Source organism: Carassius carassius, chromosome 20 (assembly GCF_963082965.1).
Source record: "Carassius carassius chromosome 20, fCarCar2.1, whole genome shotgun sequence".
Taxonomy (NCBI): Eukaryota; Metazoa; Chordata; class Actinopteri; order Cypriniformes; family Cyprinidae; genus Carassius; species Carassius carassius.
In genome coordinates, this window is record NC_081774.1 from 15,703,859 (window position 1) to 15,727,206 (window position 23,348).

The 23,348-nt window shown below is 37.5% G+C and overlaps 1 protein-coding gene across 2 annotated transcripts in view; it reads left to right on the top strand.

The window, feature by feature from the left end:
- Positions 1–4,901: 4,901 nt before the first annotated feature.
- The window catches only part of xkr4 (XK related 4), a 74,925-nt gene continuing 56,478 nt past the window's right edge, over positions 4,902–23,348 (top strand). The window contains exons 1-2 of one of the 2 annotated variants that reach the window (XM_059501828.1): positions 4,902–6,060; positions 6,634–7,988. In XM_059501828.1, the coding sequence (XP_059357811.1) occupies positions 5,381–6,060; positions 6,634–6,682 (729 nt within the window). In that variant the 5' untranslated portion in view covers positions 4,902–5,380 and the 3' untranslated portion in view covers positions 6,683–7,988. Of the gene's footprint in view, positions 6,061–6,633; positions 7,989–23,348 lie in introns of those variants that run through there. The other variant, XM_059501827.1, reaches the window with a different exon arrangement.

A 23,348-nucleotide genomic window follows, 5' to 3' on the forward strand; every position in this document is an offset into this window, starting at 1 on the left:
TAGTAGTTCATAGCTTTATAGTTTTATAACATATATACATAGCATTCAAAAGTTTGGGGTCACTAAGATTGTTTTATTTTTTTACATTCACAATTGATTCAGAGTTTTCCCTCAATTACCTCATAATTGTTGTGTATTTATAGTAAGTAAGGCAGTTGCTGTAGTAGTTATGTTTTGTTATGGGGTAGGGTTAAGAGACCTAGAATATGGTCAGAATAATACATTAATATGTGCTTTAGTATTAATGAACAGACAGTATGCTATAATATGTTAATATTGCATGCTAATAACTATTGTTCCATAATATAAAGTATTACATATTTATATTTATTTATTTTTACCTATTTATTTTTATTATTTATTTTTATTTAAGAAATGTCTACTTTTATTTAGCAAAGATGCATTAAATGAATCAAAGATGACTGTTAAGACATAATGTTAACATAAATAACATAAGTTTTTTTATTTCAAATAAATGCTGTTTTTTTTATCCTGAAACAAAATGCATAATACTTTACACAAAATATTAAGCAGTACAATTTTCGACATTGATAATAAGAAGAAATATTTATTATGCAGCAAATCAGCATGTTAGAATGTCACTGAAGACTGAATAATGGCTGCTAAAAATTCAGCTTTGTCATCACAGAAATAAATTACTTCTTAAAAATACATTACTTTAGAATATTTTTATATATTATAATATTTACATCAGGAATATTTTATGTTTCTTACATATAATGTATGCAATACATGCATGATTTTAAAATGGGTTTTAAAGGATTAATTTTAAGATTTTAAGTTTGCAGTTGATATATAATTTGGGATGGGGTGACAATTGTTAATTGTAACAATATTACCGTTTTACTAACTTTTGATCAAATAAACAAGCAAATTAGTAAGAAATGTTTGGTCAACACTCTTACCAATTTCAAACATTTGAACGGTAAGTGTATAAAAGCACATAATAGCAGATTTTATAGCTGAACCGTCCCTTTAAATCCTTTACATGTTCTAAATGTGGAGTCATTAATCCTTTGATACGGTACACCTCAATGATTGGCCGTTTGATTTGTATCAGATGTGCTGCTTCTTTTGTTCACAGTGGAGCTGTTTAACTCAGTTGTGTAAAGATTCTCATGGCAGGGCATATTTGGATGGCTGAACAAGCCCTAATGTGTCATCCTGTGCTTTACAGTGACTGGGGGTATTTTAACTCGCCTGTCTATGAAGCATGCAGAGGCCAGTGGCCCAGTTTCTGCTTGACAACTCACTGTATAAGAATCTCTTCCAGGGTCTGTCACAATGGGTAGCTGTCTCACTAGAAGCTCATGCACAAAACCTGAGAAATGATGGTGTGTTGCTGAGCAACTACAGGCTGTCATTCATGTCACAACTGAAGCGTCTACAGAACGTTGATAGAAACGCAGCATTTATTCTGTGTGAAACGCTGTTGTGAATCTATAGGCTGCAGTTTAACCTGGAATATTCATTAAAACGGCAACTGGGCTTTCATGTTTGCCTACAGCAAATTATTCAATGCCTTTAATCCATTTAACCTTTCCGTTTTTGCTGAATGGTGAATAACAATAAGATCCAAGTGATGTTATTTTCAGCAGAGCATCACATGCCTCAGAGGACCACATGCAACAGCCTTTTATGTTTCCACTCGGCTTGTTGCAATGATCTCTCTTCTTTTTGTTATATGTGTCATGACCGAAAAGATCTCGAACTAGAGGTTAATATGTGCCATAATGGTTTTGTGTGTTCGTCAGAGCTCTGAAGGGGAGATTAAGTGAGCGAGCGAGCGTGGATGGATGAAGTCTGTCTGATAATGCTGATGTATGGAAGCACGAGTGCCACAGTACATTCATGCGGCTGAGTTCTCTGGCATGATTTTTTTTTTTTAGTGCTGTGTAATGACAGCTTAGGATGCTGGATAACGTTTGCTCTGGATGTCACACAGCTCACATTCAAAGAGGAATAAACGCTAAATGCACACCTTATTAATAAAATAATCCTGTACTGAGACTTCCATTTTTATGGAGGATGCTGACTGGAATCTAAATGCACACACATTTAATTTATGGGCCAGAACAATAGCTTGGAACTGTGTGATGGCTGTCTGACTGTCTGATTGCTGATGTCATTAAGATTGAATCTTTAAACGGCTGGCGTGAGTGCATGAAGGGCTGGGTACAGTCTTTTCACAAAGAGCCTGTTCAGATCAATAAGAGAAGACAGCTGTAATTATACTGAGGTAGCTCAGGGAGGCCGGTCTCCAATGAGCAGCAAACACTTCTTAATAGCTAACGCAGGCAGCCTCTGTTATTCATTCAGAAGAAAAGAAGGACCAGCCTAAGCTTGAACCAGCAGCTCAAACCCACACCTGAGGTGTAGGTGATCTGATCGCTGTCTATGTGTCCGTGGGGCCTGAAATGGACCTGCCAAAACATTGCCCATAAGTCACAACGGGCTGCTTACCCCTGCCACTTCTGATGATGACAGATGGCATCATTTTCTGAAGCTTGTCCAGGTGCCATACAGGCAGAGCTCGAGGTGTAGCGGAGCCATTGAAGAGCCTGCTGTGTTTATGCTGAACCCAGAGCTGGTGATAATTATATTCCAGTTCATATCTTTCCTTCCCTCTTACTTTGTTGTTTTCTGTCTAGCCTTCTAATTAAGATTTGACTTGCTCACCTGTATTTGTGTCTGTACTGTTTGTTATTTTGTCTGTCTGTTGTGTTTCTGTAGCTCAATTGGTATAGCACTGCGTTATCAAGTGCAAGGTTGGGGGTTCGATTCCCCGGGAACACATGATATGTAAAAATTGATAGCCTGAATGCACTGTAAGTCGCTTTGGATAAAAGCGTCTGCTAAATGCATACATTTAATTTAATTTTAATTTAATGTACTGTATGTATATCTCCCTAATAGAAGAAAGTCACTCTAGGCATATATGTATTAACTAGGCAATAATTTCTTATCAGAATCAAAAAACCACTGGATTTTCAAAATTATATTAAGTTCATAGACTCTTGACAACTGAAGACGATATAATTGAATGAAAGATTTATTGGTTGCATGCCGGTCTGTTACTGTAGGGACATTGACTTTACACTTTGACGCCCTGAACATGACAAATATGTCAGTCTTGGCTTATATGGGGAGGTCCTTGACCATGGAAAGCTACTTATAGCTTGAAAAGCTATGGAATACAAGTAAACCCCTGGCAAACTGATCATACACTTGCTGACTTTGTAAATGGTTACAGGAAAAAAAAATCTTATAATTGTAATTTTTTCATATGTGTGTGTGTGTGTGTGTGTGTGTGTGTGTGTGTGTGTGTGTGTGTGTGTGTGTGTGTGTGTGTGAAATATAATTATAAGAAAAAACTTATGGTGCAGCATTTAAGATACCACGTTGTGTATTTATGTGTAGCCTATGTGTATAAAACACACACACACACACACACACACACACAAATACAGAACGTGGTACCTTAAACGCTGCATCGTCCGTGCTGTAATTAACTAGCGAGATTTCATCTCTGTTGCATCTCTCAAGTCTATTATTGAAGTCAATTCACGACAGCCCACTTAATGTTGACGGTTTGACGCCATCTGTTTCAATGCCCAATCCCAAACAGCATGTGAAGTTTAAAACTTGAGGCAATAAGCTCAGGGCTATCATAGTGTTAGAGCTGCGTACGTCAGAGCCTTGCTGATTTATCTTTTATAACGTATTTTTGTGGGCGATGTGCCTCATTAATGCATATGATACTTACCTGGCAGCAGCAGCTGGTGTGATATGCTAATTTTCTCCCCGTTAGACTTGAATCAATGCAATATCTTAACACCATTCAGTATGTGTGTGTGTGTGTGTGTGTGTGTGTGTGTCATAGTGGCTGTTTTTCAAAGCGAGTGACTCGCTTTATGTGTTACCGGCGAGCAGAGGGCGTGTCGACAATACAGCGCCGTGCTCAAGTGTGCCAATAAATTCAATAATGACGCCAGTTAGCCCACCCAGCACAATACGTCCGATGACACTGGAGTGTCCTTATAGTGATATGTGGAGCTGGTTGTTTATGGCAGACCTTCTGCATAGTGCACAATGAGCCACAATAATGAACTGATAGCAGGAGCTTTCCGTGGTGCTGAACCCTTTAGCCATTATACGAGACGAGGACGCGTTTGAAGGAAAACGGTTTTATTATAGTTTATTAAGATTATTAAAGGTTAAATAAAGCTTATAATATGGTACTTCTATTAAAAATACCAAACATGGAAGCATTTTATTCTTTTCAGCTTATGTAAAACATGTCTACTGTTATTGTTTAGATTAAAATGCGTAAAAAAAAAGCTATATTCCCGTCTTTTTGCAAGTGTTTTGCAAGGCTATATGTATATAACATACATGTTACAAACGCAGGTTACCGATCACGCACCGGGCGGCTTCAATCTGTCTTTAGTGGAAATCTGGAAGCTGCACGTCATCTTACGTTTACTAACACGAACCAATCAGCTGTGAGCTCGATGACTTCAGTAACAGTAAAAAGGATAGATAACTATCCAACATTAAGAAAAACCCATTGGTATACAAAATGTATTTATTATATAATAACTGATTATATATATATAATCATATATATAAATATATATATATATATATATATATATATATATATATATATATATATATATATATATATATAGAGGCTAGTCTTTATATATAATCATATGTAAAGAATATATATATAAAATATATTTTATAAAAAGCTATTTAAATTTGACCAGAAACTGCACTATGCTGGGTTTGTTCCAACAGTCAGAAGTTATTAAAATGTAACGAATAAAGCTGACACAGATATATTTGTAAATTAAATAATTTTATTTCAGCATAATAAAGTTTCTGCAGTATCTGTACATCGCGTGAAAAACCGCCACAACGGACCTATTTACTTTTGACGCGCCGCTCGCGTCCGGTGGACAGCGTGTTCAGTTCAGGGTGGATTTCAAAACTGCACGTTTACAAATGCCATAGCAACCGAGCGGTCGCCTCTTTAATTCGCCGCTGCCGTAGACATTATTTTTATGCCTGAATGTGGAGTTAGTGGAAGGCTGTGCTGCAATAGCTGGATATTGAACACCACGATGTGATCCTGAAGAAGAGTTGCAAAGGAATGATGTCATAGTTTTAAGTAGGAGCCACGGGAGAGCATATGGTTCGTACCCGCTACCGAAAGGAAGTGTTGCTTTGTTATGAGCAGGCGGCGCTGTAGCTGGCGGAAGAGGAGGTCGCCCAGCCCAGTGTCTCTTCGCCTGGTATAGAGAAGCCGAGGAGAAGACGCGTAAAACGGTGAGAAGACAAAGCTGCTACAATGGCCGCGAAATCCGACGGGGTGCTAAAGATGAAGAAAAGCGATGTAGCATTTACGCCTTTGCAGAATTCAGATCACTCGGGTTCGGTTCAAGGTCTAGCCCCGGGATCGCAGCCGGATTCTGGAACCGGAGAGGCGGACTTCGTCAACGGGGAGTCGAGGTGCTGTGGCTCAAATTCGACATGTCTACGCCTCGGCAGGGAGCAGCAGAAATACACGGTCTGGGACTGTTTGTGGATCCTCGCCGCAGTGGCGGTGTATTTCGCGGATGTGGGCACTGATATTTGGCTTTCGGTCGACTATTACCTCCGCCGCGACTACTGGTGGTTCGGGCTCACGCTGTTTTTTGTGGTGCTCGGCTCGTTCTCCGTGCAGGTCTTCAGTTTCCGCTGGTTCGTCCATGATTTCAGCACCGAGGAGAGCTCCGGGGGCGGCGCGGCGAGCTGCTCACACATGGACGGGAAGCTGCTCAGCTGCTCCGCTTCGCACGGAGACGTTGGAGCCCACCCGACTACGCCTCAAAGACAGGCGTCCACGGCGAGCAAGAGCAACACCACAAGCAACAGCAGCAACAGCGCTACCGCAGCCCGGACTAGTAAGACACGCTCAGCGTCCTGTTCTATCTGTATCTGGCTGTTGCAGTCCGTCATTCACATCTTACAGCTCGGACAAATCTGGAGGTAAGCTCGAGCAGCGCTTTATTTTCAGTGACACATGTGATCTGAAGAGTCGAGGTCGGGTATTTACTGCTTGTCCTCTTTAAAATGCAGCACCTATTTTGTTTAGAGAAGCGTGCTTGAATGGCACACTCAAAGCATGTTCTTGAGTTTGCAGTGGTTGACACGTTAAGGCCTACACACAAATTGTGTGGGCTGGAGAGCTCATTTATCATCCTGTTTTCACTTTAAAGCTCATAACAGTGGAGTGTCTGATATAAAATAGCTTCTTATCTATCTTGCAACAAGGGAAGGCACTTGTAGTGTTGTATTTGTACTTGGTACAAAATGAAAAAGATTTCTTGATTTAATTAAGCTCAAATGACTAAAGAGTTCATGTTAATAGTAGACGTTCATTGACTCGTTCCGTTCAAATCCATTATTAATGTAATTGTGAATAAACCTCATAGAAAACTGAAGGCTATTAGTGGGCGATTGATCACCTTGTATGAAAAGTAGTTTGCAAATATTTCCCCGGTGGCATCTTATGGTGCATGAGGTTATTGGCTCACCCTTGGAATTGTATTCTCTTTGCAGGTCAGTACATTCATTTACCCGTGGTGGTACTCAAAGCTTACATCAGTGACAGAGCTAATGAACGGGATTGTGGAAACCTATTGGGTTTCACAGCGTCAGCCCATCAGGGTCTTCAGAAGCCTGAATGAGTTCTGATCAGCGTGTTCAATAGAGTGATATTCCATTTACTCTAAGTCTTTGACTCTGAGGATTGTGTTTGGATGCTGTCCAAACAGTAAAGGATGTGGAATTGCTATATTGGAAGCAGGCCATCAAAGCTGTGGTCTGATATATAGCAGTGATTGCATTGATGAGGTACATTGTGATCAGCCTTAAAGACCCCATTATGAAATACACAGTGCTGTTGTTACTTACAGATGTGGCATTTCCAAATGCTATCGTACAACTGCTTTGGTTTTCAGCTCCCATATTTGTGTCCAGTCAGCTCTGAGTTTGAAGAATGTTGCTCGGCGAGAGTTTCTAATTGAATTAAAGCCAGTAATGGAAAAACTGAATGGAATGACTCAATAGCACACTTTACAAAACTAGGCTACAACCACACCAATGCAGCCCAACTCTGAACACTTGGGCACTTCACCTGGGTATTTTCATAAAACATCAGTATTTTTTTGCTTCTTCTGAAGTGGTTGTTTCTTTACATAATTTCTGCTTTTCTTTTTCTTTAATTGTTTTTGTTTGTTTTTGTTGTCATCCTGGCAGTGTCACATGGTGTTTGGTGATGGGAGTGAAGCTGACACAGTTGTGCAGTTGTGTGCTCTCAGAGGGGGAGGATTGTTTAGACATGCGTTGCACATGGCACTGTGCAAAAGGTTCACCAGTCTGGGGACATCTCACAAAGCAAAGCAATTTAAAAATAGTTTACTTTGCTAGGTAAGTTCTTGATATCCAACAAAGGAAATATGTTGGGCTGAGTGCTAGAATTGGAGTGTGATTGTGTAAGGTGAAGGTCTAAGTGTAGTTGTCATATATTGACGTATTCTAATGTATTCCCATAGTAATGTGAAGAGAAAATCTTAAATGTGGAAATGACAAAGCCAAAGTATTTTTTTTCTTCTTTTTTTTTTTACAAGCATTTATATATGACCTTTAACTCAAAGGAATACACCTGAATGCATACATAGATTTCAGGACGACATACTAGCAAGTTTTTGTTGCATTATTGCTGAATCATGCCATTTCGTACCAATCTGGGCTCTTTGACATAGTTCTGTTTTTCTCTTCATCGTGGTGCTGAGAAATAGAATACTGGATATGTGATTGTATATTGTGAGTCTCCACATCATACGGTTTCCTAACCGTGCAGAGAAATCTGTGCATGCAGTCATTCAATCTTAAAAAAATAAAGATTCTTAAACACCCATGGGATTTTTCCATTGCACAAAAGTTTTTTTAAAATGGAAAACAAGTTTTTAGTCTTTAAAGTGTTCTTAAAACTAAGAAAAAAAAGATTATTTTATGATCTGTTCACTGAAAGGTTTTATGGTTGTTCTTTGGAATCACTGCAAAAAATATAATTTTTAAGATTGTACTGTAACTAACCATGGTTTACTGAAATTTTTTACTCTCTGTGCTTGGACAATAATTTTGTATTTTGTATAATAATCAATGGCCGATGCATTTCCTCTATATGATCATACGCTCATCTGGTCAAGAATGTGCTTGAATGTAAAAAAATTATAATAATCTTTAGAGATTATTTGTGTACACATACTCAACATTCCAACAGTCCCCTTTTTTTTGTGTGTGTCATCCATGTATTTAAAAAGAACTTTATCTTTTTGGAATTTTCAGTGTCAACACTTTACTCACACAATTTCACCTAAAGTGGCATAGAATAGTTTATAAGTAGGCAGATTGGGAAGCACCTTAAAGGGGTCATATGATGTGATTAACATTTTTCCTTTCTCTTTGGAGTGTAACTAGCTCTTGGTGCATAAAGAAGATCTGTAAAGTTGCAAAGACTAAAATTCTAAAATCCAAAGACATATTCTTTATCAAAGTTAAGACTCTGCCACTTATCCAAACACGCCCCTATGTCTACATCACTATGTGGAAATATTTGCGTAATGCCGTTCAAACGTTCATGCAAAGTAAGAAGCCGTGGTTTCAGTAACCGCAGTTAGAGTTGAAACAGCCATGTCAGGGAGATGCTGTGTGTATCTAGGTGAAAGTAAAAGCATTATTTGGCCTTCTGAAAGTAGATGCATTTAGGAATCTTTAAGATTTCTTACAACAGAACAGCAGCACATTTTATGGACGACTGTTTCGTGAACCTAGGAGAGAAGGTAATTCTGACTTTGTTACGAGACTCTGGTGCTTCTGAATCAGCTACTGTAAGTATGTTTTGTAGTATTTGCTATTGACTGTTCAAATGCGGAGTTTTACGCGTTGTCTGTGTGCATCAAGCGGCAACATTCTGATCTGAAAAATGAAGCCTACCCGGAAGTGCGAAAAACTGCAATACATCGAAAATCCGCCAGGGGAAGGTCCCAAAAGGGAGCAAATGTCCATAGCCCCCATGTTAAAATGTCCGTTTTCACAGCATAAATTCATGTTTTTACAAGTTGGTCCCATGGACTTTTATTGTATTTTTCGATAGCTTCCGAGTGCCTGACAACTGTGAGGGGGGTGATTTTTTTTCTAACTCGTTAGTTTAGATTGTATTTAGATATAAAATATATGACAATAAGGGTGTGGTTAACTTTGAGTGACAGCTTGATTGACAGCTGACAAGGCAGCGCCACGGAGAATGACAACAAGAAGCGCCATTTTTTAATACAGTTGACATATAATACTACTGTTTCTGTATCATGAAATGTAGTTTTAAGAGGTTTTCAGGCGAGAATGTAGTTGTTTAAAGCTCAAATCTGTGGTTTATTTAAAGATTTATGAAAATTTTATCCAGTTGATCCAGCGATGACCGGGTGCTCGGCGTTCATGTACCCCGCCTGAAGCAGTCTTTCCTCGGCTAGACCTTCTAAAGTTTGCCGCCAATGCCCGCGGACTCTGGCGTCTCTGTGGTGGTTAAACATGAGATATAATTCATCTTGTGTATATCTAATGGGCGATTTTTGGTCTCGTAAATCTATATTTTTTTCCCTGGGCAATCGTTTTGGCTGAGGGGAAGTTTCATAACTTTATAAGCTATTTAACTTTACCGATGTATGGTTAGACTAGAGCGCTGACTTTGTATGTTTAACTGAATTGTTTGCTTTATTTGTATAGCTTCTTATACCTTTTACTTATACTTTTATAATGGTTAATATTGATAAAACTGAAATTTAACAAAAAGAGACTGGGTTGAGTTTTGTCATTTTAAATTTTAATACAACGAAGATGATCTGTAATGTTGTTTACTGCAAAATCTGTTGTTTAGTACAAATGCACTTATTGCCTGGACCATAAAATGTTTAATATTTTTATATTATATTTAAAATGAAAAGAGGCAGGTTTGTGTTTTATATTTTGTTTTTTCATAAATAGGCAAACGTTATGTGTAGTTGAATATAATCAATATGCGTTGCCTGAACCACATTTGTGTGGCTATAATGTTTAAGATTTCTTTTAATGAAAACGAAAATAGTTAGTATGGTGTTTTATAACATATTTCGTTGCCTAAAATATACACAGAGATAACCGAATTTGCAGAGCGAGCTGAGTGAAGCGTGCTGCGTTAGAAGGTGGGCGGGGTTAGGATTTCCCAAGATTTTCCAAGATGGCGCAGCCACCTGTGCAGCAAAATAAACAGCAATTTCCCAATGATTATAAAGTCTGTGTGTGCTACACTACATTCTTTATTATTAAACAAAGTAATTAGAACAATGACAGTCTACAATAATCAACACATTCGGAAATAGTGGGTTCATAGCAAAATATCAGAAGTACTTCGGTAAGAGAGTAATTAATATGCTTTACCTGGAAACCTAAAGCTGCACTAATAGTCTTTTCCACAGCTTTACACTTTATTTGTGGTGGCACTCCAACACCCCCATATATAAATATGCAAATTATTTTTCTGCCAGCAGGGGGTGCTATTAGAGAGGGAGAGATAGAGATTTCACCGGTAACGGGTGTATACAAAGCAGCACTGAGCTCACAAACATTCATTTGTTTGATTTATCATTCATTACTTGCAAGATGGAATGAAAATGACATCGGACTTTTTCTGAAAACAGTAATATAAAAACACCCGCAGCGGTTTTTGATTTTGGAACTTGCAATGCTCATGTTTATTCAATGAAGTCAAAGCCTTTCGGAAAATCTATTTGTGGGGGTCAGTTTTGATATTGTGGCAGCCCACCACAAATAAATCCATGTTCGGGAAACCCTGACTAGAAATACATCGTATATTAGCACAAAAACCTGATATTTTGAGCACTCAATTGAAAATGTACTCATAAAGTATCAATCGTACTTACAGGTTGTGGTTTGGAGAGCTTGTTAGTCCAAATTAAGAAGATTAGGAGCCAACGAAGGTAAAAGCCAAGAATAGAGAAGCAGTCCTTGATAAAATGACAGGCATCTCAACATGATGTAAACACACTAATAGCGGAAGTGTTTGTGGGCAGGTCAGACTGAAATTGTGTTACCCAGTGACGTATACCGATAACAGGCATTAGATTTGAAAATATGAAGACTCGTTAAGGTGACTTAACTCTCTGAGAGTTTATCATGCACTTTTTTATTTAAAGGTCCCATTCTTCGTGATTCCATGTTTTAAGCTTTAGTTAGTGTGTAATGTTGTTGTTAGAGTATGAATAATATCTGTAAAATTCTAAAGCTCAAAGTTCAATGCCAAGCGAGATATTTTATTTAACAGAATTCGCCTACAAAAATCGACCCGTTTGGACTACATCCCTCTAGTTCCTGCAGTAATGATGTCACTAAAACAGTTTTTTGACTAACCTCCGCCCACATCAATACACAAAAAGGGGGGCGTGGTCTTGCTGCGCTCCGACGGAGAAGAGGAAGAGTTGCGTTTGTGTTTTTCGCCATGTCGTCGAAACCCTGTTATTTTCATCTCAGTCCAATCATCTTTGTTTGGGCTTCCCAGGGACGCTGTACTTGGAGATGAATGGTTACAATTTGTTGAGAGGGGGTAAAATCTTTGCGTGGCAGGGGCAGCTGCCACTGAGACCTGTCACTCGACCCGTCACCGCTAGTGGCAGCTGCCACTCGACCTGTCACCGCTATGTGCGCCTGTCACTCAACCCGTCACCACTATACGCGCCTGTCACTCGACCCGTCACTGCTGTACGCGCCTGTCACTCGACCCGTCACTGCTATACGCGCCTGTCACTCGACCCGTCACGGCTATACACGCCGGTCACTCGATCCGTAACTGTACGCGCCTGTCACTCGATCCGTCACTGCTATACACGCCGGTCACTCGACCGGTCACGGCTATACGCGCCTGTCACTCGATCCGTCACTGCTATACGCGCCTGTCACTCGACCCGTCACGGCTATACGCGCCTGTCACTCGATCCGTCACTGCTATACGCGCCTGTCACTCGACCCGTCACGGCTATACACGCCGGTCACTCGATCCGTAACTGTACGCGCCTGTCACTCGATCCGTCACTGCTATACGCGCCTGTCACTCGACCTGTCACTGCTATTCGCGCACCTGTCACTGCTATACGCGCCTGTCACGGATACCCAGGGGAAAAAAGTACACTTCTATAATGTATTTAAATTGCTCTGTTTTCGCGCGCTAATTTCGTTCTTTACATAAGCGTGGTAAAGTTAGTTTTAGGTTTGATATTCGCTGGATATTCGCCTAGGCTGCTTTAGGGACCGTCTGCAAATTTACCTCTCAGTACAAAACGAAGTCCAATAATTAATACAAATTATATTTACAATAGTAAATTTCTTGTGGGCAAACTGACAGAAAATATTTAACCAATAGGTCGCTACAGACAATATCTCCCTTATTGTATGTACAGTACACACAAAGTATTTTTTTTTTATGTTCCAAAGGTTGTGCCAGGACTCGATTAAAAAAATTAATCTAATTAATTAGAGGCTTTGTAATTAATTAATCAAAATTAAATCGCATTTTAATCGCATATAAATATTTGACCTGAGAACAGTGAGAAGTAATTTTTCTTTTAACATGGATTTATAGTATACCATTGAATAATGACTGAATAAGCTTAAGCAACAAAATATTGTTTATTTTTGTTCAACCAAGTTTAGCAGACCAGTGCAATTTTTGCCATTAAGTGTAGCAATAGCATATTTAGAAACAATTTAGAGACTCCATGTGCTGCGGTGATATGCAAATTCCTTGTTGCATAGCTTGCACACAACCATGCTCTTTAGCTTCCGTCCGTTCATTTTTTATAACAAAATATCCCCTCCAAGGGGCCAACCAAAGTGGTCTTGTCTGCTTCTTCATTCATGTTCACTGTTGTGGTTTGTTGTTGTCTGAAGTCATGAACGCTAGTTGGTGCTCCAGTATAATCGGTCTGCCGAAACTCATCCAGTGAATAAGTTATTAAAAATTCGGAATTTTTTTTGTGTAATTAATTAATCTTAATTAACGCATTCTTTTTTGTGTAATTAATTAATCTCAATTAACGCGTTCAAGTCCCGGCCCTAGTTGTAGGACATTTTTAGTTACAAGACTGACTTCCTACAGGTGAAGTTTTGCCAATATCTCCATTACTGTACATACAGTACATAATTATTGTTAGAAAACAATTACTGTAATTCATCAAAAAAGGTTTTTATGTTCTAAAGATTGTAGTACATTCCTAGTGGCGAGACTGAGTTACTACAGGTGAACGTTTGCCAATATCACCCTTACTGTATAGTACATAATTAATTATCGAATACATATACTGTATTTGACCAAAAGGGTTTTTTATGTTCCAAAGGTTAATTATTCTTAGAAAAAAATACTGAAATTCACCAAAAGTGTTTTTTTTTTCCAAAGGTTGTTGTACATTCCTAGTGACCAGACTGTCTTACTACAGGTTACATTTTCACAATAACAGCCTTACTGCTTGTATGGCACTCACATATTTTCATTAAAAACTAATTCACCAAAATTCACCTAATTCACATTTTTCATGTCCTTAAGGTTGTAGTACGCTCATAGTGGCTTTTGGTTCTACAGCAGATTATTTATATTCATATTCGTTAATTTTTTTATTTTTTTTATTTTTGTGTTATATATGGTTTATGAGGACACAAATGTCATGGGTACTACAACATAATCATGGTTTATGAGGACACTTCCTGTGCCCCAGTAAATCTAATGGCAACATTTGAATTTCAGAAAAAAACTTGTTTGTTTTTTAAGCCTTTTAAAAAACAAACAAAACAGTTTTTTCTGAAATTCAAATGTTGCCATTAGTTTTCTGTGAAGGGTAGGTTTAGGTGTAGGGTGATAGAAAATACAGTTTATATAGTATAAAAACTATTACACCTATTGAGAGTCCCCGCAAACCACAAATGCAAGAGTGTGTGTGTGTGTGTGTCTGTGTACAGTGCATTCATACATTTTAGGCAAGTTGGTATTCAGATCATAATTTTAAACCAAGCACATTTTACAAATTCCAAACCACATCAATCTTAATAACTTTTTTTCCTCATTTTATTGTTAAAAGAAAATCTACCTAATAATTATGCACACCTTGATATATGAATGTTTTCACTTCCAGGCTTCATGGACAATTATATATCACTAATAAATTATTAAATATAAAATTAATTGTAGTTATTAATATTAATGTGTTGTGGAATTTGTTAAATGTGCTTGTTAAAATAAAAACTATGATCAGAATATCAACTTGTCTAATAATTAGGCATGCACAATACATACAAACACAAGTGCACACACGCCCACATACATCCATACATAAATGAATATTAATAATTTGCTATTAAATCCAAGGCCATTAGGAGAGTACTACAACTTTTAGAACATGAAAAAAAGGTTGTAGGTGAATTAGTTTTTAATAAAATAAAATAGTTGTGTGCTGTACAAACATTAAGGGTGTTATTGTAAAAATGTCACCTGTAGAAAGTCAGTCTGGTCACTATGAACATACTGAAACCTTTGGAAAACAAAAAACCCATTTGTTGAATTACAGTAGTTGTTTTTGAATATGAATGACGTACTGCATGTACAGTAAGGGAGATATTGGCAAAATTTCACCTGTAGTAAATCAGTCTTGTAACTACAAACATATGACAGCCTTATGTACTGAAAAAAAAAACTTTTTGGTGAACCACAGTATTTTTTTCTAAGAATTATTATGTAGGCCTACTGTACGTGCAGTAAGGAAGATATTGGCAAAATCGCACCTGTAGTAAGTCAGCATCATAACTACAAATGTATTACAGCCTTTGGAACATGAGAAAATCCTTTAGGTCAATTACAGTTTTTGTAAAGATGAATTATGTACTGCATGTACAGTAAGGTTGATATTTGCTAAATTTAAACTGTAGTGAGTTAGTCTCACCACTAGAAACATATTACAACCTTTTAGAACATAAAAAAAACTTTGTGGTGAATTACAGCATTTTTTTTTAAGAATAATTATGTACTGTATGTACTGTAAGGTTTATATTTGCAAAATTTCAGCTGTATTAACTCCGTCTGGACACTAGGAATGTACTATAACATTTGGAACATAAAAAACCCATTTGTTGAATTACATTAATTGTTTTCTTAGGATAATTATGTACTGTATGTACAGTAAAGGAGATGTTGGCAAAATTTTACCTGTAATAAGTCTGAAATGTACTACAATGTACAAATGTACTAAAAAACATTTGTTGAATTAAAGTAATTTTTTTCATAAATTTGTGTACTATACATACAGTAAGGAAGATATAGCAAAATGTAACCTGTAGAAAGTCAGCCTTGTATGTACAAACATTCTACAGCCTTTAGAATACCGAAAAAAGCGGGACTACTAAAAATTAAAAATATAAATTTACTTTTTTTCACCTGGGTAACCCACCTGTCACTTGGCCCGTGTTCCATCAAACCTTCTGTCAAAGTCACCAATAAATGTGTTTGGCTTGCCTTCAGCTTTGAATATGTATGCTAATTGGATATTGCCAGAAGGCCTTACTGCTTTTTTTATTGTAGCAAATTCCTTAAGTATGTATACACAATAGCAAATCGAAGTAGTTGGCTAGCCTATAGTATAGTAGTAGTACTTTTTCAGGATTTAATTATTAATAGAAAGTTAAAAAGAAGAGCGTTTATACAAAATATAAATCTTTTCTAACAATGTAAGTGTTAACTGTCACTTTTCCTCAATTTAAAACATCTTTGCTGCACAAAGGTATTACTTTCTTTCAAAAAAATAAAGGAAAAATTACTGACCCCAACTTTTGAACAGTAGTGTATATTGTTACAAAATAGTTCCGTTTTAAATAAATGCTGTAATTTTTTACTTTTTATTTATTAAAAGAATCCTGACAAATTGATTTATGTTAAGCAGCACAACATTTTTCAAAATTAATAATAAATCAGCTTATTGATTCCTGAAGGATCATGTGACACTGAAGACTGGAGTAATGATGCTGAAAATTCGACTTGGATCACAGTAATAAATTACACTTTAAAGTGTATTATGTGTGTGTGTATGTATATATATATATATATATATAAACCTATAAACCCATTATTACACTAACCATTATTTTAAATTGTAATAATATTTGACAATAGTACTGTTTTTTTTTTTTTCTTTGAATTTTTTATAAAAAAAAAATGCATGCTTAATGGGCATAAAATACTTATTTTAAAAACATTACAAATAGCAATGCGTGTAAACTTTTGACCAGTACTGTAAATATTTATACACACACACACGCACATTATATATATATATATATATATATATATATATATATATATATATATATATATTTTTTTTTTTTTTATAAAATGTATGTAAATAACAATTATTTCTTAAAATGCTTGCAAATTGCAATAGTGCACATTTTGGAAGTTTTAGCACAACAAATTGTTGGTGAAATACTTCAACTTTAATAAACATTCTTTTTATATACATGTATTGCATTTTTGTGTGATTTTATTATAATTATTTTATTTTAGGTTACTGTTGTATAACCTGGTTTTAAAGCTACATCAGTGTGTATTTCAGATTAATGAACCTGGACTCCTGGAGTGTCATAATTTAAACTGTCAATATTGTCAAATCTTGCCCAAACATTGTTAGACTTTAATAACAAAACAGGCCTTTAAAATAAAAATTAGTTTTCCTAGTCATCTTTTATTACGAAGCAGTTACTTAAGAAAATATAACTATAACGGGTTACGTGACAGGTATACGGTGGTAAGAGAGGCGCAAGGCAGATGAATTCAGCAGTGACAGTTCCAGTGCCAGGTGCGTTTATCTGTTGCAGGTCGCGGGGCAGTTGCGTATAGCAGTGACGGATCGAGTGACAGGCGCGTATAGCAGTGACGGATCGAGTGACAGGCGCGTATAGCAGTGACGGGTCGAGTGACAGGCGCGTATAGCCGTGACCGGTCGAGTGACAGGCGCGTATAGCAGTGACGGATCGAGTGACAGGCGCGTATAGCCGTGACCGGTCGAGTGACAGGCGCGTATAGCAGTGACGGGTCGAGTGACAGGCGCGTATAGCAGTGACGGGTCGAGTGACAGGCGCGTATAGCAGTGACGGGTCGAGTGACAGGCGCGTATAGCAGTGACGGATCGAGTGACAGGCGCGTATAGCAGTGACGGGTCGAGTGACAGGCGCGTATAGCAGTGACGGGTCGAGTGACAGGCGCGTATAGCAGTGACGGGTCGAGTGACAGGCGCGCGTATAGCAGTGACGGGTCGAGTGACAGGCGCGTATAGCAGTGACGGGTCGAGTGACAGGCGCGTATAGCAGTGACGGATCGAGTGACAGGCGCGTATAGCCGTGACCGGTCGAGTGACAGGCGCGTATAGCAGTGACGGGTCGAGTGACAGGCGCGTATAGCAGTGACGGGTCGAGTGACAGGCGCGTATAGCAGTGACGGGTCGAGTGACAGGCGCGTATAGCAGTGACGGGTCGAGTGACAGGCGCGTATAGCAGTTACGGATCGAGTGACAGGCGCGTATAGCAGTGACGGGTCGAGTGACAGGCGCGTATAGCAGTGACGGGTCGAGTGACAGGCGCGTATAGCAGTGACGGGTCGAGTGACAGGCGCGCGTATAGCAGTTACGGATCGAGTGACAGGCGCGTATAGCAGTGACGGGTCGAGTGACAGGCGCGTATACCAGTGACGGGTCGAGTGGCAGCTGCCACTAGCGGTGACGGGTCGAGTGACAGGTCTCAGTGGCAGCTGCCCCTGCCACGCAAAGATTTTACCCCTACTGAATTTGTTTATCTCGGTTCCCGAAAATTATAATCCACATGTAAAACTATGTGCAGCACATTTTGCTGAGGACAGCTAACTGAGGACAGTTTCCTCAATCTCAATCAGTTTAATGCCGGATTAGCACAAAGATTATTCTTGAAGATGGAGCAGTTCCCTCTTTGTCTGGAGAAGGCGTTGTTTATGGACCACAACCGGTAAGTGTATTTTATTATTTCAGTTGGTGCGTTTAACAGTTTCTGTAACTTATTACACAAAGGGCAACGCTATTTAGCTTCGTTAACTAGATGTTAGGGCTGTGCAAATAACGAATGCGATTTTCATGCACATCTCATCAGTAAAAACGCTCCTGTGATTATAAGTAGCCTACATCTCCAGCGCGTAAGCACATGCTCCTGCCCACTTGCTTCTCAAAACTAATGCAATCGCGTTTCAAGGAGGGCCGCATGCTCTAAGCAGGTGTTGAATCACAACACAGGAACCGCTGGCACAATCAGAACTCGTAACGTATTTCTGAAGAAGGGACTTTATAGAACAAGGAAGTCATCAGCCCGTTTATATGACAGTGAAAACAGCGGTATACAGATAGGTGAATTGTGTGAAAAATACTGTTTTTTTTACACGCTAAACATGAACACATGTTATATTGCACACTGTAAACACATTTAAAGCTTCAAAAAAGAACGAAAAACAGGACCTTTAACAACTTTGCACATTTTTTTCATTTTAGGATAGCTACATTATAAACTGCTTAATATTTCTTTTTCAAAAACCTATATGACCTGCTCTTTAATTACATTCTGAGTATTCAGGTTCTTTTATTAAACGCTGTCAGGCTTATTAAGCATAAGATGGAATTCTTATCTCCTGACTTCAGTTTAAGACCACTGTATATCTGCACGATGCATATCTATGCATAAATCACTCTTACATCTCATTTTTCCATATGTCTAACAAGCTAATTAATTTTAATTGCAAGGAATATATCAATCCCCTTATAAATTTGAAAATCATTCTTCACATGTTTCTGCATGTGGAGTCTTGCTGATTGCAATCTATGATTGCACTGCAAATGAGCATGCACCAAACCCCATTGTGCATGCCACTTGTTGTTGACTACATGCTGTGTATATGTATGCATATTGGTTTGAATAAAGTATGAAGCGTTTATATAGGCACAGTAAAGTTCTGCTTGGGGTTGTAATGCCTATACTTATGTGCCTTATGCTTGCGTGATAAAGTATGTGACTGCAGGTCACACACACACACACAAATATTTAACATTATTGGAGTATGTTTTAATATTATTCTATATAAACATAAAATATTATTTCAGTCTTTCTACTTTGTCATTTTAATTCAGTGTGTTACTTCCTATTTCTTTGTAATTAGTCATGAGATTTACTAGCAATTAACATTTCATGGTTAACTCAATGTTTCTTGCCATTTGTTAATAATGAAATCAGCAATTGATGTGCTGCAGCTGCACCATTTTGTTTTTTAAATCCCACGATATGGCTTAATTCAATTGCCAAACAGTACTGGCTGTGGTATATTTAAATAAATACATGCATTAGTCGTTTCAGAGTGAAGCATATACACGTGTGGTTCATGGCAGTCTTTCAGTGGTTCTTCATTCTGAAACGGGCAGGTTTTTTTTTTTTCTCTCTCATTTTTTTTTTGCCAGCAACCCTCAAAACCTCAGTGGTTTACCATTTGAAAATAAAGAATAAATAGGGCTGGGCAATATGACCAAAATCTTACATCACAAATGAGTATATGAGTAATTTTATTTCATGGTAACAATATATATTGCAATATATACATTTTCGCTTTAAATCAGGTCTTATGATATCAAATTTTTTGATAACGTAGAATCTTAGTTCTTGTCACCAATGTCAATATCACGAAAAAAATTCTAATATAATAATACTAGGCAAAAAAACCCTCAAGCTCACTGAAGACAAGAAAACAATCTGCAATTAAATAATAATAAGAAACTAATTACATGCAATAGGATATATATATATCAATATATTAGGGATCGGCTGGCCGATATATCGGGCCGATTTTTGAGGGCTTTATGTGTATCGGCATTGGCCGATATGTGGCTGCTGCGTTCGCCGATAGTAGCTCTGTGTTGCTGGAGACGCTGCAGTTCACACTGCCCCTTCCCAACTAGCAGAGTGCTGGAAGCCTGCTCTGGTAAGTTTGAAACTTTCAAAGCATCGTTTAAATGTTTGACTTAGCTGGAATATTGCCATACACTTTGAAAGTGGAAACACGTTGCTCTATATGTGCGTGCAACTATAGCTAAGAAAGTTTGTGGGTCAAAATGGAAAACACGAATGATGAATGCCTCGTCTATAAAACTGCTTGCCATTGTATTTAGGGAGCTGCAAATAGCTAAGTTGTAGGCCATCCATATGCATACGGCAGCTGTTATGAACACTGGTCATAGGATTAAATAATGCTGAGTTGCCGATGTTGTTCCGTGATTCCGTGGTATTTGTAGGAGTTTTATTCAGCGACCACCTGGCTGTGGTTTGGATGCGTGCCCATAAAAGAAGCTACATGGTTGCGACGCGCATGCGGTGCAGCGCGCTTGTTTGTCTAGGCGTGCTTATGCCGTGGCGTGATGAGATGAAAACATCTCAACTTTTCAGAATGCCGCAAGCGAACGCAGGTCATGTGATAAAAACAACCAACCTTTCCATGACAACATCGAAAGCTCAGCCGAACAGCTGATCATAGCTGATACTTCCTCATCATTGTGGAGAGCGCAGTTCATGGTTGCATAGCAACGACAGACGCCACGGGAGCGCAAGCACTTGTGAAAAGAAGTAAGCATTTTTAGACGCGATATGTGAATGGCCCCAAATTCATAAACTGAGAATCTATTTGGTTTAAAATAGTTTTTGTTTTGTTTAAAATGGAGATCACGATTACATATATCAGACAACTACACAGCATAACATGTTCCAGTCTATTTAAAAAAAAAAAATTCTAATTTGAATCATTAATTCAAACACGTTTAAAATTAATTCAGTCTCATTCATAAATTCCTATGGAAGTTCTAAGCGGCCATGCATTATAATTTTTTTTCTTTTTGTTTTCTCGTTATAACAACTTAATTTTCTCGTTATCTCGACATAATGAAAGTCGTTTTCTCAAAACGACAAATTTTTCTCGTTATCTCGACATAACGAAAGTTTGTTTTCTCGTTATAACGACATGACGGTTTTACTGTTCCTATAGTAACGAACTCAACTCTGACAGGCATCTGATGGACAACCAAGCAGGCGCTCTTACTGTAGCATATATTTCAGCAAATTTTGCTTCGCCTAGGTAATAACGTCTACAATACTGTACATAAATAAAGGCTGATCAATCACTGTTGATTTTTCCAGAGAGAGTACACCAAACGTTTTGTTTTTGTAATTAACATGTTTAAATGGCAACATCGCGAACACAGACGGAGTGCCTTCAGAAGGATGCAGAACTATTCTAAGATCTTGAGCTGCTTGGATTAAACTCACTTTTAATTTTCCATTTATTTGAAATAAAATTATATATAATTTGTAATTTTTATTAGTCATTATATGCTGTGGCAGATATCATGTGCGTTACAAGCTTCTGTTTGAAAAGATCGTTCATGTGCAGTGTATGTGTGTGTGTGTGCAGAAAAAAAAACAATTACAACATAATAGAACAAAACTGAATTAAATTGGCCTATGCATTTTACATATACATCACATTTCTCATCAATATGGTTAACAATAAAGATTAATAATAAGGAAAAAAAGCTCATCACAAATAGCCTACATCGTTAAATCCTGTCCTACTGTAGATAGACAGAACATCTCCGCTTATTAACTACCTAATCATGTGCCTAAAACAAGCACAAATAAAGATATAGGTGCAAACAGAATACAGTGACATCAACCTTGGTTTTGATAAGCAGTTATTTTATGACCCAGAACGCGTTGGTGAAACTCATGCATCTAGCAAGAACTTAATACACAAAATAATCATGTTGATTAAAGCATTTAACATTTATGAATTAATTAAATGTCAGTAATGAACAAGACTGCACAAATTAAAGCGATCACGAGGAAGGTCCGCGTACAGTAAAGTGGATAGTGTACAACACCCCTTCAGTTATATTCAGGTCTGTAGTGCCACCTGCTGGCGCAGTTTTGTAACTTATTAGAGAAAATTAAGTTGTTATAACGAGAAAATGACTTTCGTTATGTCGAGATAAGGAGAAAATTAAGTCGTTATAACGAGAAAATGACTTTCGTTATGTTGAGATAACGAGAAAATTAAGTCGTTATAACGAGAAAATGACTTTCGTTATGTCGAGATAAGGAGAAAATGAAGTCGTTATAACGAGAAAACAAGAAGGAAAAAAATTATAAAGCATGGCCGCTTAGAACTTCTGTAAATTCCTGTTTAATTAATGGCTTCACAGTTTTTTTTATGAATCTCTTAAATCTTCTTAAATAAATGATTAAATGAAAAAAAAAACAAGTCAATTTTTGCCACCTACTGGAGTAATGTAATTAACACAAAGAGACTCCTTTCACTTTAGCCAATTTATTTGTTATTCCTTAAAATTGGCAAGAATAAAAGGAAGAAATATTTATTCTTCAAGTATTTGCCCCCCCCACCACCAAATGTTTTTTTTATTATTAAAATAAATAAATAATATTTATTAAAATAACGATACCCAACCTTACTTAGACATGCTCTTTTTATTTTATGTAGAAAATTTAAACCATGGCAGCCTTAAATTACAAATCAAGCACTTTATTTCAATGGTTACTTTTCAGGTTTATTGTTTTCTTAAATTATTTAAATGTGTTGACAGTCAGGACATTTAGTGATGACCTGATTATAATATGTCAGCAAACAATGCAACGTCAAGGCTGTGTTGTAGATGTTGATGAAAGCATTCTACTCTTGCACAGTTATCCATTTGCAGTACACCCATCCATATTACGCTCAATAAATGTTCCTTTTTTAAATTGAGACTTGTAACATTTGGTATCATCGTGTCATTTTTATTATGTAAATTGAGGGAGAAAAAGCAATATCGGCTCCAAATATCGGCTCAAGAAAATCGGCAGCCCATATCAGTCATTGGCTAAGGCTGATGGAAAAAATCGGTATCGGCAGCTGCACGAAAAAAATCCATATCGGTCGATCCCTAATATATATATATTATTTATTTTCTTTTTCTTCTTATTAAAGTTGCAAAACTGATTTAGTCAGAGCCCCTGACAGTGTTTGCATATAGCAAAATGAGTTCTCTTACATTGCTGATTGCATTTCAATGGCTTGTTTTTGA